Below are 22,139 nucleotides of genomic sequence, written 5' to 3' on the forward strand. Positions count from 1 at the left end.
TCCCCGGATCCGCGTCTCCTGCCCACTCTGCAGCAGACACCTACGGACAGAGTCTGAATGGCTCACCTGTGCAGTGAAGTCTCTTCAGCGATACGGACCTAGCGTCTAATGTTGGCTGAATTCTTCTGATCTCCAAGGCAGGCTAACCGACAGCGACCTGCTCTAATAAAAAGACTACAACGTTGAAAGGCACCGCTGCACCCGAAGACCATCTACACCTCTACTTACCTCTGATTTCGTTGGTCTCCCTCCTGCAACCTCCAGCGCCACGCCTACAGCCTGTATGCCTAAAGAAAAATTTCCAATGAAAAGTATTGGGTGCCTGACATCGAAGTTGCACCTGGCCAACCCAGTGCCTAGAGTGGTGTATGTTTGGTGCTACTTTGTGCCCACCCCCTGTGCTTAACCTAACCCCCAAAGCCTGACACCTGCAACCGATCTACTTACCTGCAAACCCTGTGACTCCAGGCAAACTTCCACCACTCCTGTCTCCATTGGAAAGCCCTGGATCAACCTCAGATTTCGACCTCTGCACCCCGGCCACCCCAGTGCCGCTGGTAATGCAGTTTTGGTACTCACATGCCCCTGCCCCCTTGCAGACGTTTGGTCCTGAGGACTGCAACTGTAAGTGCATGACTTACCTGTTTAAACACAATATTGTTTTCCCCATAGGAGAACCTTAAATTGTACTGAAAAGTTTGTGTCGATTTTTCAAAATAAAAAGTCATTTTATTTAAAAACGTACTTACCCGATTGTATTTTATTTTAAGACCAAGATCTGCACAAAGTATGATTTTCTAAAATTGGTGCGGTTCTCCTTCTCGAGTTGTGTGTCCATTATTGATCACTGCTGTGCAATAAATGTATCACACTCCTCTATGAGGCCTAAGGCTGCTCGCCCACACTACCACTAATAGAGCACTTTGGGTTTTACATTGAGCCCTGTTCACTTTTGGGGAACCCCCAGCCGACGCCTGTGCTGGTAAAAGTGGTGGGGCGATTTCGGTGGAGGATGACAAGGGTAAATTATTTAATTTCCCTGCATAGTCTGTCAAAATCCGCCCCCCCCACCGCTCCCACCTGCACGGGCTGGGAACCCATGGACACTGCACGGTATAACCACCTAGTGATGATACTAAATACAGATACAGAGTACTACAACAGGCATTAAATGCTTTCAAATGCCTTCCTTGCAATATAGGCATAAACCCAAGTTGTAGAAGGAGTCGAATAAAAACCACATCAGGTGGGTCTAAACCCGATGAACACGGGCAACCAAGCAAACTGTCCCAGACTGCTTTATATCCTTCGACACACTCCATCAACTGGACATCCAGTTTAACAGTTGTTAGCAATACCATTCTCAGCCTTCAAATTGAGTGAGGAAATCGTAGCATTGCATCGCAGGTACTAATGTGTTATATGTGTCCTTTCTCAAATTAGGGGTCTTCGCAGCACGTTAAAAATGCTGAAAAGTGGCAGCAGTCCAGAGAAGCCTCAAACTACTAAATCCATAAGGCCAATAAAAAGAAAAATGTCACCTATCACAGCAACGAAATCAGAAAGGTGCATGCCAAAAAAAAAAAAACATTCACAAATGTAGTGCACAAAAGTGCAGACCTACATAGGACGCAATAGAGATATTCATACAGAAATACTCAAATGTAACATTATAAAAGTTGCCTTCCTGGACTCAGTATCGCAATTTAACTCATACTCCCCTAACACTTTACCCCAAACCTCAGCTCCCAATTCCTCTACCACAAATGTAGACAAAAATCCCAGCCAACACTAAAAACCCTAAATCCATCACTTACTCAAAACTTAACTGCATTAAAAAACTGCCTCCCGGGCCAAGCCTGACCCCACTACTTGCCCTGAACCCTACTATTAACCTAATATTTAAAGATGAATAAAAAATAACGTTTTAGATGTTATTATTTTGTAAACTAAATTAGTAGTGTACTACTTTTATAACAATTGATGGAACAGGCCTTTTTTACCACTACACATTTGTGCAAAGAGGACACACCAAGGTGGGACAGTGAGCAGAATCCCAGTCTAGCTTGGAAACAACACCCCTACCTGGAGGAGTTTCCAATCCAGCTGCCACCCCGTGAGCTGCTCTTGGCAACCTCCGCTTGCTTCACTGCCGGACCCTGGTTGGGGGCACGAGACGCCTGTGAGGAGATCTTTCAAGAAGCCCCTGGGACCTAGAGGGTGGATCAGTGGATGCGGCCTTCACTAGTGGACTCCGGCTCACACGGCAGCCGGATACACCGGCAGGAGGAGGTCAGGAGCACGGGTCCCCCCACTGGCTTCAATATACACTCAAGAAGCCGGGGGCACCGGGTGGGGGACACCGGGCCTTACCACTGGTTCTCTTGTTCACAGGCAACACTAGCCACAGAAACTGGATATTTTTTTGTTTCCCATGGCCCAGATTTCCTGTGTCTGCTCCACTGGACCTTCAAGTGGCCTGTGCGCAGCCCGCAACATACATGATGGTTGAACTAAGGGCACATGTGAGGGTCCGCGACGATGCAGTATTGTATTAATTCCCATCTTAATGCCCAGCAGTAATATATTATGCATGTTAAACTGCCAATAAAAACAAGTTTAAGAAAAAGTCATCATTGGATGCAGGATGCCAAGTGGTGGAGCCAAGGAGACGTGTTCAGGAGTCCTGCAATACAGCCCCATATGTAGGATTTCAGGGGGGGGGGGGGGCTCCACTGGGGCTCAGACGCCCAGCCTTGGAAGCTACCCAGGGCTGCAGAGTCTGCGATGGCCTACAAGGTGCTCAGCAAGGAGAGCGGAGCTGCGGGGGGTTGCGCCCCATGCTACAGCCCCCCGGTGCTTGAATCTGAGGGGATTTACCCCGACAGCACTGCAGAGAAAGGGATTTAACACAGAGTCACTGGAATCATTGGGGCATTCAAATCAGAAATGGAGTAAAAAGGAGGTCAGCAGTAACCCTAGAGGAAAATGGAGTAATAAACACAGATGTTTGCGCCAGGCTGCGGCTTTCGAATCTCTACAGAGCCTCTCATTGGACACAATTGGCGCAGATGCTGCGCGGCCATCTTTGAGCTGGAGGCAGAGGCCGACACGTTTTGAAATGTAAAGAGTAGACCGTTCGGGATTTGGTCTTGAGCACAGTCCAAGCTGCACCCCAAGCAGAACAGGAGGAGGGGGTGGACCCGTCCAAGCATTACCCAAGTGCAGGAGGCAACCAGGAGCAATGAGGCCGCCCCCTTATTTCCAAGTAGATGTCAGGGCCTTCCTTCTTTAGCCTCAGCCGGCTCTGCCTCTGGATTCTGGAAGCACTCGGACAGAGTTTACATAGAACGCGAGCAGGACCAATCACCACAGCCCGCGGTTTCCAAGCCCCTCCCAACAACAGAGCGCCTCCATAACTCTGCTACTTCAAGTCATTGTACCTTCGACTTCTTCTCCAGGTCAGCATCAGTCTTCGGACCCAGCAAGTGCAGGACCTGAAAAAAAGCAGAAAAACATCTTAGGCTCCAAAGATGAAGGCGTCGCCACCGTGCCTAACAGGCAAGACTTCAGAGAAAGCACTAGGCTGGACTCTCCCCAACACAAAACAGAACATAGCACAGCCGTGCACGCGGCGCCATTCCCTTACAGTTATTAAAGTGCAAACAATTGGAAAACCAGCATCAAAAGTCGTTGGACAGGAAAACAAGAAGGTATGCAAAGCCTTTGGGTAAGTGATGTCATTGTTTTCAGGAACTCGAATATTTCATGCACGTCAAAGAACGCCAGGGTACACACTTCACCCACATTAAGAGCACACGTCTGGAAAAGCCTGCAGTGTGACGAGGCACAGTCCTTCTTAGATCCCATCAGCTTCTTGCGGCCTGGCCCGAAGTGCATTGGGTTTAGCTTTTCAGTATTGTTAAAGGAACTGGGAATTTCGTCATGCTACGTCAAAGGTGATTGGGCATAATGCACGCATTAGAAAATTGGAATTTACCTTGTCCCACAACTTCATTTTACAAGAAATAAGCATTTACAATGCAATGGTTTTGCCTTTGTTAAAGTTAAAGCTATTGGCATTGCTCGACATTTTTATTTATGTTTTTTTTAACATAAATAAATGGCATTGTCATTTACAATGCCATTGATTTTGGACTTGCTTTACAAAACCGGGGAAAGTGCGTCTATATGTATGATCGCTATTTATTGGGCGAAAAATTTTGTTTTGCTAATAAATCTGAAGCCATTGGACAGAAATATATAATTTTACAACAAACACAACCAAACTGTTATTGTATACGCAGTCAAAGCGACCACGAGTAAGGTTACTACGCTTCAGAGCGCTGTGGAGGCAGGGTCAGAGACAAGGACCAAAAAAAACAAACAATTGAGTTAAATAGTATATTTTCTTGGTCTTTCTCTTAAACGTAACAGCATACAAAATAGAACACAAACACCATACGCGAGACAGGAATGTATGTTAAAGTAATCTATGCAGATGTACTACTGTTCTAGTGGTAAAGCTTATTTGGTTAATGCGATCACTACAGAAGTCTGTCTGTGCAAACAGAGATTCACATCTTTATCTTGGTTTGTGTATATGTGTATTTATAGTGCTAGGATGTGCTAGGATGTCCCACCCTGCTCTAGAAAGCACAGTGAATATGCAAGTCAGAATTTAAAAAATGCATTACACAAAAAGATTCCATGTTAAAGTCAAAACAAGTGCTGTCAAATGTTTATTTAGTAAAAGGCAATCGTGCTGCAGCAAGTGCACACCTTTTTCCTACGTTCCAATGGAAGGGTGCACTCCAGAAATGAGCTGCAACGTCTATACAGTGCTCTAAACAGAGTAACTGTCACCATGAAGCTTTAAGTGACTCCATCAATTAAAGCTCCTGCTGGCTCCCAAGCAGCCTTTAGATCTACTGATTGCTGAACCAATTGCACACATTTGCATTTCTTTCAGGTAGCAGGCACCATGGAGAGAGAAGGAGTAGTTTCTGTCCTGTAACTCCAGTTCTGTAGTAGGGGTATCTCTGTTATAGTCATAATCTAGTGAATAGTCCCGCCCATGTGCGTGGACCCCGGCAATCAAAAATAATCTCTTAAGTTGTCAAAATAATGCAGAAACTGCAAAGACACTTAAGAGAGAATTTAAAGACAAATAATGCAGCCTATATCCACAGGCTACACTGTCCAGTACTTCAACTAGAAATTCCACCAAAAAAACACCACACACAGTACAGCCTGCTAGTTTCTACCATAAAGAAACCTGCCTCCCCCAGTCAAAGACTCAGGAATGATAGAGAGGAAGGTAGGGACAGACAAGCCCCATAGGCTGCCATTATGTGGCTTAAATAGGATACTGTGCCTTTAAGTGAACTTTCCAGAACTTCTCCCAGTATCCCAGAATGCATAGCAGGTCCCTCTACTTTCAGTTCTTTTTGAAGGCGAAGCACGCCAGACCTGTCGCATTCCTTACATGATGAGAAATCTCCACCGGGGAGGAGGGCGGGCGCTTATGACTATAACAGCGATACCCCTACTACAGAACTGGAGTTACAGGACAGAAACTACTCCTTCTGTAGTAGGGGATCTCTGTGTATAGTCATAATCTAGTGAATAGAGTGGCAAGCCCACCCCACAACAAAGCGGCGGTGGAGAATAAATACATAATGCCACTATTGTGCGAACAAATTCCGCAGCGAAGCCTGTCCAACCTGAGCGTCTGCCCTGGCGTCAGTGTCCAGGCAGTAATGCTTAGCAAAGGTATGAACCGACTTCCAAGTGGCTGCCTTGCAGATTTCAGCAATCGGCACGTTACGGAGCAGAGCCGTCGTGGCAGCTTTGCCCCTGGTGGAATGAGCCTTAGGCTTACCTCCTAAGGTCTTATTAGCCTTCTGATAACACAATTGTATGCAGGACACAATCCACCTAGAGATGGACTGCTTAGAGGTCACAAGACCTGTCCTGACCGATCCATAATTGATAAACAACTGGTCAGACCTACGAATATCTTTGGTTTTATCCAGATAAAATTTCAACACCCTCCTAACATCCAGAGAATGGAGAGACCTCTCCGCTGGTGATGAAGGGTTCTGAAAAAACGTAGGCAAAGTTATAGTCTGGTTGACATGAAAATCAGAAATAACCTTGGGAAGAAATTTAGGGTGAGTACGCATAACAACCTTAGCAGCATGAAATACAGTATAAGGTTCATTACAACACAACGCCTGAATTTCACTCACCCTGCGGGCCGATGTAATGGCCACGAGGAACGCCGCCATCCAGGACAGGTGCTGCAACGAAGCCTTATGAATAGGTTCAAAAGGTTCCTTCATCAATCTGGACAGCACCACATTCAATTCCCATGAAGGCGAGGGAAGCCTGACAGGAGGGAATACTTTCTTCAATCCTTCCAGAAAATCTTTGATCACGGGGATCTGGAAAAAGGAAGTCTGTGAAGGGCATTTCCTGTAGGCAGTCAATGCAGCCAGATGAACCTTAATGGAATGCACATTAAGGCCAGACTGCGCCAAATGTAAAAGGTAAGGAAGGATGACATCTTCCTTGCATGTCGTAGGATCAGGGTTCTTAGACTGGCACCAGATACAAAACCTCTTCCACTTGTAAGCATATGAAGTCCGAGTGGAAGGCCTCTTGGACTCCTTCAGTATGTCCATGCAATCATCGGGCAGATTCAGATGGCCATATTGCACTCTCTCAGGAGCCATGCCGCCAAACTCAAAGACGAGAGGTTGGGGTGTAACATCCGTCCCCCGAACTTCGTGAGAAGGTCCGGCCTGCACGGCAACCGAATGTGAGGAAGGAGAGACCGGTGAAGTAGGTCCGTGAACCACCACTGCCTGGGCCACTCCGGGGCGATGAATATCATCCGAGCTCTGGACCGGGCCAGCTTGATGAGCACCGCCGGAATCAGGGGAATGGGAGGAAAGGCGTACAGAAAGCTGTTCGTCCAGTCGATCCATAACGCATTCCCCAGCGTCCCTTGCTGGAAGTACCTGGAGGCGAAGTCTCTGCACTTGCTGTTTTCGGCGGTGGCGAACAAATCTACGTCTGGAGTTCCCCACCTTGCGAAGACTTCTCCTAGTACTTCGTCGTTTATGACCCATTCGTGGTTTTCCTGAAGCAGTCTGCTCAGTGCGTCTGCCTGAACATTCTGCACACCTGGCAGATGGGTGGCCGTTATTGTCAGTCCTCTGGCTAGGAGCCAGTGCCAGATCGTCTGCGCCTCCTGTGAAAGAGTGCACGATCTCGAGCCCCCCTGCTTGTTGAGGTAATACATCGTGGTGGTATTGTCCGTCTGTACAAGCAGAGAGTTGGTCTGGAAGGACGGAAGAAAGGCCTTCAGCGCCAAGTGAACAGCCCGGAGTTCCAGGAAATTGATGTGATACGTGGCCTCAATCGGGGACCACGTGCCTTGAATCTGTAGAGTCCCGGAGTGCGCTCCCCATCCCAGAAGAGACGCATCCGTTACCACAGTCTGCGCGGGAATGTCCTTGTGAAAGGGAACCCCTTTGAGGAGATTCTCCGCCGAACACCACCATTTCAGAGACTGAAGAGCATGCAGTGACAGGCGAATCTTGTCGTCCCAAGATCCTCTCCTCTGATCCCACTGGTCCTCCAAGCACTCCTGCAGCGGTCTCATGTGCAGCCGTGCGTGTGGCGTCAGGAAGATACAAGAGGCCATCGATCCCAGTAGAGAAGACACCGTCCTCACTGTTGTAGATGGAGTCGTCATAAGAGCCTGAGCCTTCCGAAGGAGTGATAATCGTCGCTCTTCCGAAGGAGACACGCTTGCTGACAGCGTATTGATGGAGGCTCCCAAGTACTGTATGCATTGGACCGGAGTCGGAACAGACTTGGCCATGTTGATGTGCAGCCCCAGCTTGTTCAAGAGAACGCACGTCTTTTGGAAGTGAGCTCGCACTTCCGAGAAGGAGGATGCCTTGATCAACCAATCGTCCAAGTACGGGTAGACGAACACCTTGTTCTTCCTCAGGTGTGCTGCTACCACCGCCATGCATTTCGAGAATGTTCTCGGCGCAGACTTCAGTCCGAATGGGAGTACTGTGTATTGATAGCGATTGGTGCCGACTTGGAACCGCAGGAACTTCCTGTGTTTGTGTGCAATGGGCACATGGAAGTAAGCATCCTGTAGGTCTATAGCGCATAGCCAGTCTCCCTGTTGCAACTGAGGGTAAATCTGATGCAACGACAGCATGCGAAACTTTTCTCTGCGAATCCATTTGTTTGCCTGTCGCAAGTCCAGAATGGGCCTGAACTCGTTCTTGTCCTTCTTGCGAACCAGAAAGAACCGGGAGTACAGACCTCTTCCTCTCTGAGACCGAGGTACGTCTTCTATCGCCCTTTTCCTCAACAGGATATCCGCTTCCGCCTGAAGCTCGCGCAGCTGAAACTGCGAGCTGACCGGGGGAATAGCTGGAGGAGGGCTGGTGAACCGAAGACTGTATCCATTGCAAACAATATTCAGCACCCACTTGTCCTGAGTACATTTTCTCCACTCTGCCAGAAAAAATTGAATGCTTCCCCCTACCGGAGTGGGTAACAGATCCGGGGGAAGTAGGTTCCTAGGGCCTAGACCCCGCCTGGCCCTTGGGCGCTGGGGCCGACTGCTGGCCACCCCTGCCCTTCTGGCGCTTCTGGAACGGCTTACGGAACTGGTGCTGCTGTTGCGATTGTCCCGAAGCCTGTCCCCGTCCTCGGCCTTGCCCGCCGAACCGCCGTTGGAATGGGCGGTACTGCTTCTTGGTCTCCTTAGGCTTCTCCAGGCCGACAGCGTCTCGGCCTCCGCCTTCATGCGGGCCATCTCGTCGTCCGCATGCTTCCCGAAGAGGGTCTCACCGGAGAACGGTAGATTGGCTACCCTCTGCTGAGCATCCGGCTTCAGGGACGTAAGCCGGAGCCATGCGTGGCGCCGTTGGTTGACTCCGTGGCAAAATCCGTGAGCAGCCAACAGGGAAGAGTCCGCTGCCGCGCTGATGATCTGGTTTGCCACCAGCATCCCCTCACTCAGTACTTCCACGAAGTCTTCTCGCTGCTCCCGAGGTAAATGCTCCGCAAAGCGCTCGAGGGAGTCCCAGAGGGCACGGTCGTATCGGCCCAACAGTGCTGTGGCGCTTGCCGCTTTCATGGAGGTAGCGGAAGTGCCACAGACTTTCCTCCCCGCCGAATCCATCCACCTGGACTCCTTATCCGGGGGAACCGTGGAGGACGGAGTGGTGGCATGCTGCTTGCGGGCCGCCGTCACAATGACCGACTCAGGAGGAGGTTCCGTTCTTAAAAAGGCCGGATCCGAATCGGGGGCCCGGTACTTCTTCAGTAATCTTGAAGGGGCCGCCTTAGTCACCGCAGGGGTGAGAAACAGGGCCATCGCCGGTTCTTCCAGGCCCGGCACCAGGGGCAGGAGAGGACGAGACAGATGTTTCTGATGTAAAGTCTCAAAAATGACTGATGTCTTCGGAGTGGGCACCGTCAGGGATATGCCCAACTTCGCCGCGCCCCGTAAAAGGACGTCATGGAAAGCCACCAGGTCATCTATCGGGGACACTCTCGTGTCCGGTGACCCCGATAGGGTGGGAGAATAGTCCCTGGTCCCCGAGGACCTCGTGTGTGAGCGAGACTCGCGCCTCCTACGGCGGTGTCTCGACCTCATGGATGATCTGCGTCGCGATCTCTCCTTCCTCCCAGAGCGAGAACGAGATCTGCCTGCACGTGGACGCTCCTTCGGTTTACGTGGAGGGGTCTTCCTCGGTTCCTCACGGGGTTTCGTCGGTTCCTCACGGGGTTTCGTCGGTTCCTCACGGGGTTTCGGTTTCGGGGTCCCCTTAGGAGGAACAGGTAGGGACGGCAGGGAAGTGGACCTCGGAGGAGGAACCTTCGGCTGCGGGGTGGGCCCATGTGGAGGGACCGGAGGTGGAGGAGGGTCTCCTGAAGGCAGTGGTGGTTTGGGCGGAGGATCCTCCTTAGGAACAGGAGGAGGAGGCGGAGTCCTGGGCCGAGAAGGTGTGTATACCTCTGAGTAAATCGAGCCCGGTGACCCTTTCGGCGAAGGGTGCGGAGAGCCAATCCCATCAGCAGGCGACCGCTTCCTTTTGCGTCCTCCGCTCGAAGCAGCGTGACTCCTGGGACTAGAATCCCTAGTGTCGTTTCGGAGAGGCTGACCGACTCCTAGACGCTGACCGCTGTCTGCTGTGCGCAGAGCGACGCTTCTCCGGCGTCGAACGACGCTTCCTTGACTCCGGTGTCGATCGCCGTCTCCTCAGTGTCGACCCTCTCGTCCTCGGCGTCGACCCTCTCGTCCTCGGCGTCGACGTCGACCTCCTCTTCCGTGACGTCGTACGCCGTCTTCTCGACGTCGAGCGTTCCCTCTTCGACGACGAACGTCGGCTTCTTCTCGATGCTCTCGACGTCGAGGAGCCCCTCGACGTCGACCGGTACCTTGACGTCGATCGACTGTGCCGCTCCGACGGCGAGCGTCGGTGCCGCTCCGACGGCGAGCGTCGGTGCCGCTTCGACGGCGAGCGTCGGTGCCGCTTCGACGGCGAGCGCCGGTGCCGCTTCGACGGCGAGCGCCGATGCCGCTTCGACGGCGAGCGCCGATGCCGCTTCGACGGCGAGCGCCGATGCCGCTTCGACGGCGAGCGCCGATGCCGCTTCGACGGCGAGCGCCGATGCCGCTACGACGGCGAGTGCCGATGCCTGTCACTTTGCCTTCGACGTCGGTATGAAGACCTTGACGAGGACGATGACGTCGACGGCGGCTTCGACGGCGGCTTCTCCTTAGACGTCGAGTCATCACGTTGTCTCGACCCGGAGCCCCGGGGAGAAGGGGAGCACACCGCCGTCATCCCTCTCGACGTCGTCGTCGATGCAATCGACGTCGACGGAGACCGGGACCGTTTGCCGGACTTCCTGCCCCTGGGGAGCCCCCCCAGGGGCCTCGGCAGAGGCAAAGGGAACCTTCCCAGCCTGCCCAGACCCACCTGCAGCCTGCAGACGCCTCTCCTCCAGGCCAGCCAGCCTGATCTTCAATCTGTCCCTCAGAGTCCGAGCAGAAAGCTGCTTGCAGATGACGCAATCCTCAGGGACATGATCTTCTGGGAGGCACACGATGCAGACATCATGGGGGTCAGTCTTGGCCTTCTTCCTCTCACATGCTGGGCACTTAACAAAAAGGCCAGGCATTTTAGAGCCCTAAAACGCCTAAAAACAGCACAAAAACAGGAGAAGAGAACACCAAGAAGTAAACTGCAACACTTTTAGAAGTCAAAAGTGCAAAAAAACTCCAATAAACCCTTGAAAAAGGGAGAGCTCAATGCCAGGGTCCTGTAAGCAGGAGCCGGAAAAAAGAACTGAAAGTAGAGGGACCTGCTATGCATTCTGGGATACTGGGAGAAGTTCTGGAAAGTTCTCTTAAAGGCACAGTATCCTATTTAAGCCACATAATGGCAGCCTATGGGGCTTGTCTGTCCCTACCTTCCTCTCTATCATTCCTGAGTCTTTGACTGGGGGAGGCAGGTTTCTCTATGGTAGAAACTAGCAGGCTGTACTGTGTGTGGTGTTTTTTTGGTGGAATTTCTAGTTGAAGTACTGGACAGTGTAGCCTGTGGATATAGGCTGCATTATTTGTCTTTAAATTCTCTCTTAAGTGTCTTTGCAGTTTCTGCATTATTTTGACAACTTAAGAGATTATTTTTGATTGCCGGGGTCCACGCACATGGGCGGGACTATTCACTAGATTATGACTATACACAGAGATCCCCTACTACAGAAGGGCCTGCCTGGTCCTTAGCTGTCTGTCTCCCTCATCTCCCTTTTCAGTACAAAAGAAAGGCGGACATTGGCTAATAACCAAGATAAAAAAATCTTGGGAACGGTGGTTCATATAAATCCCACCCACTATACCCTCTGCTTGTTACGTACTGGTAAAAATTTGTAGCTGGCTAAAGCATGCATGAAGTGTGCAATACCAAAAAAAACGTTCTCCCTTAAATTCAAGACAGAAATATGGCTGCACAACATATCAACTGAGATAAAATTCCCAAATTTTAAAATTAATGGTTTGGGGAGGAAAATGGTAAAACTATCAATAAGCAGGTCACTGCCCACTCTGGTATTACCCACGGATGTACGTAAGCTTCCTATTTCCCACCCTTTGACAGAAGTGAACATCACTATACGCTTATGGTTTCTTCTTAACCACCTTTTGACAGAAGTGACCGTCACTATCGAATTAGTCCCTACTCTGGATCTCTGTCGACCGCGCCATCTAAAAGACGTAATCTGGAGTCTGCCTCCTCACAGCTTGGTCACAACCATCTCTGGCATATATAAAAATAGTTCACATTTTCCAACTCAATCCACAGGTTACATTGGCTCTGTGGGCGCTGGAACACTCAGTGGCACCTTTGCACTTCTACTTAATATAGACAACAACTCAATGCTAGATAATATAAGCTTCATTGCTTTACTCTTCCAACAGGCTACCGTATCAACATTTTGACTAGAGACTAGCCATCTTTCCAGCTGCAATAAAACATTAGCTGCTGTGGCACATCTTCCATACATCTGTAATGTCCAAGTCGGAAACCACAGAAAGTAAACATACTACAAGAATTTCTGCCATGGTGTGATGTGTTATGGACAATTTATTGTGTTCTAGGCTACAAACATCTATTCTTACACAATGACAGAGTTTGGATGCAGCTAGAGTATCTTGGGCGGTACCATGTGCTGAACAGCTGGGGACCACCAATAAATAACACTTTGTACATACATTAAAAAATAACGAATTAAAAAAAGAGTTTCCATTTTTTGATTGACAGGCTTTAAGAACTTCAGGGCAGATCTATTTTTTCCCCTACATGTTAGATCTGAGTGATGGGGTAAAGAAGGTGCTAAGAATCCCGGGTCCTGAATACCTTTCCAAAGTATTGGCTGCATATGCTGTTTCTTTGCTAGTTAATTACCTATCCATCTTACAGTAGTGGGACAGCTTGCAGCACGGGATATAAATCATCATCCGTTGCATGAATTATGTAAACAAATGTAACAATTATTGTACTTGACTTCACTATAATAACTGATTGTTTTCTTAGACGAAGAATACATTTTCAAGTTCCATAGTCAGTACAAAAATAACCATAATAAAACATTTTGCTACAAACCTCACATGTGATCTTACATTTACAATCATATAACACTCACTGATTAAAACCAGACAGCTGTCCCCAAATAACATATTCCATACTACAGTCATGTTCTTAGTCTAGTGAATGAATGAATGAAACATTTGTAAAGCATTCTGCACCAGAACATGGCAACCTGGCACAGAAAAACAAAAAAGTGATAGCAAATGGTCGACATAGCGAAGTGGGTTTAAATGGAAGAGAATATGTGAGATTTTAGGTAAGTCGAGAAAAAAAAGTTATGATTTGCTGGCTGGGCAGCAAGAAGGGACGGCAATCTAAGCAGCAACAACAGAAGAAGGTCAGGCAACCAGAGTGTGATCGTTTCAATCTTGGTTAGTCAAAGGAGATGATTATTCATAGACTGAACAGCAAATTCAGAATTAGAGAGAGTAAAAAGTCTCTATAGATTGGAGCATGGCTGTGAACAGCATTGCGGCAGCGACACAATGATTTGAAGAGGAGTTTGTGAACAGGCTGCCAATGAAAAGCTTTCCTGTGAGGAGTAATGCGGGGACGGTGTCTTAGGCCATGTATCAGCCTGGCTGCTAGGTCTTGGATGCATTCGAGCCTAGATATGGCGTGCCTAGGAAGTTGCTTCAATGCCACCCTAGGTTCACAATGTCAGCAGCAGCAGTCATGTGTACTGTGACTAACCAATGAATCTATATGATCAGACATAACGCCATCCTCTCCAGTACAATACAACAAATTCCAGGCAGCAGAGATCAGTGGCGGCCGGCATAACTCGCGGGTGGCAAGGTAGGCGTGGGGTGGGGCGTCACACGGGGGGGGGGGGGAACGCGGGGGGGGGGGGGAGGGTCGCACATGTTCAGAATAAAAAAAAAAAAAAAAAGTACCTTGATGCAGGGTTTCGCATCTTCTCTGCTCCCATGTCTTCTCAGCTTCTGCTTTCTGGCCTCCGGATCCGACAGGAACGGAATAAGGCAGCCAGGCTCCATCCTGCAACTCCGGCAGCCGAGGCAGCGGTAGGGGGGCGGGAACGGGGTCAAAGACACAGAGAGCGAGGCAGCGGTAGGGGGGCGGGAACGCGAGCCGAGGCAGCGGTAGGGGGGCGGGAACGGGGTCAAAGACACAGAGCGAGGCATCGGTAGGGGGGCGGGAACAGGAGCCGATGCAGCGGTAGGGGGGGCGGGAATGGGCGGGGAGACACGGGGAGCGAGGCAGCGGTAAGGGGGGGGGGGGGGGGAGGGGAGGCGGGAACGGGGTCCGAGACACAGAGAGCGAGGCAGCGGTAGGGGGGCGGGAACGGGAGCCGAGGCAGCGGTAGGGGGGCGGGAACGGGGCCGGGGAGACACGGAGAGCGGGAGAGGGGGTGGGAACCGGCAAAAAAAAAAAAAAAAAAAAGCAAGCACTCACCTGGACTTCTTCCGGGTGCCTTCAATGGCGGACCAGAATCGGGGGCGCTCGGCTTTTGGCTGACGTAGCGTGACGTCGCCAAAAGCCAAAAATTCTCGGGAACGCCCCCGAATCTGGTCCGAGATTGACGGACGGAGCCCTCTCCCAATGGCTAGCCTCCATTTATGGAGCTAGCCAATGGGAGGAGGGGGCGTAGACCCGATCCCACACACAACTCATAAGGTTTTTTGGCGCATGCGTACTTCGTACGCATCGCCAGTCAAAACCTAAAAAGGTGGAATACTAAAGAAACATGGTTTACGGTGATTTTTTTCATCTTATAAGACTTGACGCATCCTGGGAGGGATATCGTTTAGATCAGCGATCGGTTCACTGTGCACTAGTCTGCCATCTGGTGGTTTGGTCCAGAAATTGATTTTATTTCCTTCAGGCATCATCAAATCGCCACATGTGGTCCCTTGACCCTCCTTGAATAACATGAGAAACACCCCTTAACTAAGTCATCATATGCAAGACCCCCCCCCCCCCCCCCCCCCCCAAGTTCTTGATCACCTCTCAGTGCTGAGAACCTTCCCTTGGGCATGCCCTCAAAGGCGTCCTTGTGCCTGGACAAGTGGGGTTCTGACTTCATTCAAGGAGGAGCAGGGGGCCAAATGTTCGACAACTTGACCATGCCCACAGGACAACAAACAAACACTAGACAGAGGAATAATGCACCCCATGTGAATCCAGAAAAGGTTCACACTGCAGAACTCGGATCCTGAAGAGAAGGGTGACAAGAGGGACATCTCATAGACCGGCCAGAGGCGAGTCACCGGGGAGGAGAGCTGGGCGAGAAGCCGTGTCAGGACGGAGAGGGTCCGGGACTGACCGGTGCGCGTCCGTGCACCAAGGGCCTTTATGAAGACTGGAAGGAGGAGGGGACCCCAGAAACCCTGGATGTTCACAGACGCGACAACTCCCACTGAAATCACACAGTTGGGGCGGCAAATCCGATGAAGCATTTGAACCTGATGAGGTGGTCCTGGCTGCTACCACTCGAGAGGGATGCAAAAGGCAGATTATAAAAAGGGATGCAAAGATACTGGGCAGGAAGCTTAAAATGAAACTGAAAAAAAGATTAACCCCTGGTCTGACAGGTCCTGAGCCAGACACTATCCAAAGTATGCACGGAGCACCGCATAGGGTCAGAGCCAGACACTGCTCCAAAGTATGTACAGAGCAACGCACAGGGTCAGAGCCAGACACTACTCCAAAGTATGCACAGAGCACCGCATAGGGTCAGAGCCAGACACTTCTCCAAAGTATGCACAGAGCACTGCATAGGGTCAGAGCCAGACACTTCTCCAAAGTATGCACAGAGCACCGCACATGTACAGAGCCAGACACTTCTCCAAAGTATGCACAGAGCACCGCACAGGGCCAGAGCTAGACACTGCTCCAAAGTATGCACAGAACACTGCGCAGGTCTGGAGCCAGACACTTCCAAAGTATGCACAGAGCACCGCACATGTACAGAGCCAGACACTTCCAAAGTATGCACAGAGCACCGCACAGGGCCAGAGCCAGACACTGCTCCAAAGAATGCACAGAGCACCGCATAGGGTCAGAGCCAGACACTTCTCCAAAGTATGCACAGAGCACCGCACAGGGCCAGAGCCAGACACTGCTCCAAAGTACGCACAGAACACTGCGCAGGTCTGGAGCCAGACACTTCCAAAGTATGCACAGAACACCGCACAGGGCCAGAGCCAGACACTGCTCCAAAGTATGCACAGTGCACCGCATAGGGTCAGAGCCAGACACTTCTCCAAAGTATGCACAGAGCACCGCACAGGGCCAGAGCCAGACACTGCTCCAAAGTATGCACAGAGCACCGCATAGGGTCAGAGCCAGACACTTCTCCAAAGTATGCACAGAGCACCGCACATGTACAGAGCCAGACACTACTCCAAAGTATGCACAGAGCACAGCATAGTGTCAGAGCCAGACACTTCTCCAAAGTATGCACAGAACACTGCGCAGGTCTGGAGCCAGACACTGCTCCAAAGTATGCACAGAGCACTGCATAGGGTCAGAGCCAGACACTGCTCCAAAGTATGTACAGAGCAACGCACAGGGTCAGAGCCAGGCAATACTCCAAAGTATGCACAGAGCACCGCACATGTACAGAGCCATACACTTCTCCAAAGTATTCACAGAGCACCGCATAGGGTCAGAGCCAGACACCAGCTCACATAGGGGTTTAGTTCACCCCGCCTGACTCAACAAAAACATCCCTGAGCTCCGCCCTCGCAGCGAGGAGGTTGTAGCCCAAGCAAAGACTAGGTCTTTCATGGGAGGAGGCCCCCCTATGATGAAGCAGGACTCCTCTGGTGTGTGAGGGGAACCGTCCTGAAAAGGGAACCCCTTGTCTTTCACAATAGACTAAATTCTAACAGTTTACTAATCTCCTCCTAGTCCCGACCAGCGGCTCTTTTCTTGTGGAACATTCATTCGGCGGAGTTCGCTCATGCAGATCCTTAGAGCTCCTCGAGCCCCCAGGTGTATGGAGGGGCACTTTACTGGACATGTCTATCTATCATGTATAGATGCATCAAAAGGGCATGCTCGGTACACATTTTTATAACATACATTTACATAAAGATAGCAGCCAAGGGGTTACACATCAGTAGTTCATCACTGTTGAGATGTTGGCTGAAAGGTTTTAAAAAACTGAAGAAACATAGTATGTTCTTCCTACAACTAATTCAACCCACACTGTCTGTATTTTATTGTAGACTGCTGATGCATGGCTCAAATGGCAAAGCAGATTTATTTATTTTGTGTTTTAGTCCAGAACCTTCCTTTCCAGCGTCTCACTCGAGATCTCGTGAATTTGTATCCTGGGAGAAGGGGGAACATTCAACATTATAAAGAAAGCTCTAGCTGAAGTTAAGGGTGGCCACAGGTGACTGCCTGCACCGCCGATGAAGGAAAGACTTGTGATTCAAGCAACCAAGACAGGTATCCAGGGAAGCGCTCCCTTCTTTCCTCCCAAACTTCAGGGGGCCAAGGCCAGCCCTTCAGTATACACCTGTCAATCCCAAACTTCATAGCTCCGTAACTCCGATCAGAACTGCTGACAATGACCCATCCGAGAGTAAACTGATCCAAATGTACAATCAATTCGAGCAGAACAAGCATTTACAATGCAATGGTCTCGGCAATATTATAGGTAGAGCTATTGGTATTGCTCATTATTTTTTTAATTTTGTTTGTATCCCTAAATAAATGGCATTGTCATTTCTATTGGCATTAGCTTATTTTTTTGCATATGTGATACCTATTGCATTAGCAGAGAGTGAGGTATTGAAATAGAGAGAATGAGGTATTGAAATAGAGAGTGTGAGGTAGTGAGAGAGTGAGGTAGTGAGATAGAGAGAGTGAGGTAGTGAGATAGTGAGATAGAGAGAGTGAGGTAGTGAAAGAGTGAGGTAGTAAGGGAGAGGGATGTTGTGATGTAGTGAGATAGAGAGGTAGTGAAAGAGTGAAAATGAGTTAGTGAGATAGAAAGAGTGAGGTAGTGAGATCGAGAGTGATTGAGGTAGTGAGTTAGAGAGAGAGTGAAGTTGTGAGCTAGAGAGTGAGATAGTGAGATAGTGAGGTAGTGAGGGTTTGAGAGAGAGAAGTTGTGAGATAGTGAGGTAGTGAGAGATAGAGTGGAGTAGTGAGGTAGAGAGAGTTATGTACCAATCTTTGTTAGCAGTTGGGGAAGAAAGCACGTTTCTTGAACCACTAAAATGCGGGTAGATACATTATGAGAATTTTGGCTGTTGGGTAAATTATACATAAGGCAATGCACATTACCTTCACCCACGCTCAGGCATGGGAATCATCACAGGTTGCTCCCTACCTCGAGACCATAGGTCCCGACCCCTGCGCACATTTACCAGTGGGATCTACCCAAACTTAAATAATACTCTTTATACAAGAATACAAAATATTTCACTAGTTAGTTGAACATTTATTTTGACACCATAAATATTCATTTGTTGCACATAATATTAAATCATGAAACTTCATTTACATGCAGTACATATCATGCTGTAATTATTTCAAAACACAAAAATTCTGACAGTCTTCTTTTTTCATTTCAAGATGCTCTATGCATTTCGGGTCTCACAGGACCCTTCATCGGTATCAAGTGCCATTTGATACTTTTAAAACGACGCACGTGGTACCAAAAGGCTTCAATTGTATCCAATCCTGATCTCAATGATGGAAAATGGTGATTCGTTAAACGTGACACAGCGGAACTTGTTGGGAACAGCGTTTGGTGAAAGCGGAGTTTCTGCGGAGTTGTATCCATTTGGAGGATGGTCGAGCGGAGTTTTAGATTTTGAATTGCAAAAGAACCGGGATTGAAACGCGGTCGCGTTTAACGAATCACCATTTTCGATCATTGAGATCAGGATTGGATACAATTGAAGCCTTTTGGTACCACGTGCGTCGTTTTAAAGGTATCAAATGGCACTTGATACCGATGAAGGGTCCTGTGAGACCCGAAATGCATAGAGCATCTTGAAATGAAAAAAGAAGACTGTCAGAATTTTTGTGTTTTGAAATAATTACAGCATGATATGTACTGCATGTAAATGAAGTTTCATGATTTAATATTATGTGCAACAAATGAATACTTATGGTGTCAAAATAAATGTTCAACTAACTAGTGAAATATTTTGTATTATTGTATAAAGAGTATTATTTAAGTTTGGGTAGATCCCACTGGTAAATGTGCGCAGGGGTCGGGACCTATGGTCTCGAGGTAGGGAGTTTCTAGTTTTGGACACGGCCAAGACAAACGTGTCACCCTTGCAGTACGCCAAATAAAATCAAAGATTGAAAATAAAAATCAGTTTAGTATAAACGCATCAGCATTAAGCTTAATAGAAGGTAGTGCATCTCCAACTCCTTTAAAAAAATCATCACAGGTTGCACCACATTACTTGGACTTTAGGTAGTGGCGAACTAAACCCTACACCCCTTGCCATTATTCCACAAAGAATTCTGGCGGCGGACATCATTTTAGGATAACCCTGTCCAGTACTGGAAGGAAAAAAGGGGGATATTTGATATGACAGTCATAGTCACCGAGGGAAAAACAATTATTAGTGCACATTCTTTTTGAATTACTAGATATATTAAGACAAAGCTCGACAGAACTGAGTATGAAATATTTCTAAAACAATAATCTATTTATTACAATAAAAAAAAAAAAAAAAAAAAAAAAAAACGAGATACAGGATGCATTTTAGTGGCGAAGTTGATGACTCTGGAAGTTGGAGAATTATGTGGTTTTGTGAAGATTTGATCCGCTTGTGCCTAAATTCTGTGAAGATGTAAAATGTAATATCTAAGTGTAATCCAAACATGTAAGACAGTTGTTATACACAATCTTTAATCGCCTTCCAAACCCTCAGAGGTGACGAGCATGAGGTTGCACCAGAACTCAGTTTGCTGTGCAAAAGTATTAACACATACAGCGCTGCTGACTTTGGAACTGGAAAACCAGGTTCGAGTTTCGGCTCAATAGCCTATGTTATCGGTCAAATCATGTAATCTGACTGTGCCTAGGAAAAACCAATGTGCTCTTATGTGATATAACTGATGCTCATATAAAGCGTCTTTGGTCGAGGTCACAAACTACAAAACTGGAAAAAAAATAGAAACAATACACACGCCGTAATGTGTTCCAGTAGCAGGGCTCAGGAATTATGTAAAGCCCTCTGTCGCCGCTTCTTTCTCTGCGGCTGTTAGTATTTTACTCCCGGCACACGCAGTAAGTGCCCTGGCGCAGCTTTCTCTCACTGTGAAAGAGATGAGGCAAAGAGCTAATTACACATGTTTACCATGAAATTTGCGCAATCCTACCTGCCCCATCAAAGACACATATTGAGCTGAAGTCTGGTAAGTGCAAAGCTCAGGGAGAGGGTGTGCTGGTTTCATGATAAACTGTTCCTGCTGCTTATCCAATAAACAACTAGAAGGAAGTAGCCAACACAATGGAGAGATCACCTCTGGGGCTGTAATAGGGTGTTTGGTTGTCTACCCCAGCGTGCAGCTAAGTGTGGTCAACTGCGAAACCTCGGGCATGTTTATGCATCACTCGTCTCACCTTGCCATGGGGTCACAAAACTTAGACAAAGAATGAAAATGCACCTTTAACTGTCTGCTCGGAAGCGCTGCTGTGCACGGTGCTTCCTTGTCTCGCATGCTGCCTGCTCCCAGTACCCCTTCGACTGAGCTTTCAAGAGTGCCTTTCCAGTGACTGAAAAAACACAAATTGAAGCAAAAATAACAAGCCTCCGAGGCACAAATTAGTTGAGCATAAGAAAAACGGAAACCCAAAGTGACGTTAGCTGAACAAAACTGTGTTTTGTGAGCGAGGCTCACCTTCATTGCGAACAAAACAAAATGGCGGCCGGCAAGCTCCGTCTTTTTTTCGGATTTGGAGGCGTGTTCGGTGGGCGTGGCTAAAAAGTGGAAAGAAGAACACCGAACACACCTCCAAATCCGAAAAGGACGGAGCCTATTTGGAGGGACGGCTCTCTCCTCCAATGGCTGGCCTCCATTTAGGAAGCCAGCCAATGGGAGAGAGCCAAAATTAGAGGCGGGATAAAAAGCCCCTCTAAGGAACATAAGATCTCTCTACTTCCGGTTCTGCCTTCGGCAGAACCGGATAGTACCTCGACCTAAAAATGAAGGCCCGGCCCTGTGATCTGTACATGTGTAAAGGAAGGCACAAGCACTAGGTAAAAAAATAAAATAAATAAACAATCTGGATTTCCCCTTTAAATATTCCACGCAACAATTTCACCTTTGCAGTGAGGTGCAATTATAGTTTTTCATTAGAAGGGCTAAGATCACGCACCGGGGCGCAGGTGGCCCCCTGTGGGGATTCCAGTAACCAGGAAGACAACAGCCCCGTACCCAGAACTGCAGGACAGGCCCCCCTGGGCCAGCAGGAAACACACAGCCCTGCGTCTAGGAGCAGGCGGCGAACTGGTACTTCCAAGAACTCACAGCCATAGTAACCTCACGGTCTCCGGGGAACAAAATCATTGCTGCGGCGACAGTTATTTTGTTAATGAGGACTTAAAGGTGCTTAGAGCCCGAAGGTGGGATTTCAGAACAGCAAGTGGAAAGAACGCCTCCCCAGGGGCAGCAGAAAACCGCCTGGAGTCACAACAAACACAAGCTGGCTCCTATGTAACAGGTGGGTTTGTTTACCAGGCCTATCTAGTGACTGTGCAGTAAGCTTCAATGTAGCGGGCAGACCAGGTACTGCAAAAATATTCTTTATACCTGCTGGAGAGGAGAAAGCTTGTAATCACACAGGCCACACTGTGTTTCACTACATCAGACAATTACAAAGCCAGCTTCCCACTTGGACCATGGTTTACCATATGTCCATTTGGAAGCCTTCCTTTGTGTCACCTCCACAGCCAGAGACTTCCTGTTCAGGTGAGCGGTCCCTAC

General features: G+C 48.8%; 1 protein-coding gene across 1 annotated transcript in view; it reads right to left on the reverse strand.

Annotated features, from left to right (window-relative positions):
- The window catches only part of QARS1 (glutaminyl-tRNA synthetase 1), a 242,690-nt gene that overhangs the window by 155,457 nt on the left and 65,094 nt on the right, over nt 1-22,139 (reverse strand). The window contains exon 6 of the mRNA XM_086939337.1: nt 3,444-3,497. Coding sequence (XP_086795463.1) covers nt 3,444-3,497 — 54 coding nt within the window. The remainder of the gene's footprint in view (nt 1-3,443; nt 3,498-22,139) is intronic.

Source organism: Lissotriton vulgaris, chromosome 9 (assembly GCF_964263255.1).
Source record: "Lissotriton vulgaris chromosome 9, aLisVul1.2, whole genome shotgun sequence".
Lineage (NCBI taxonomy): Eukaryota > Metazoa > Chordata > Amphibia > Caudata > Salamandridae > Lissotriton > Lissotriton vulgaris.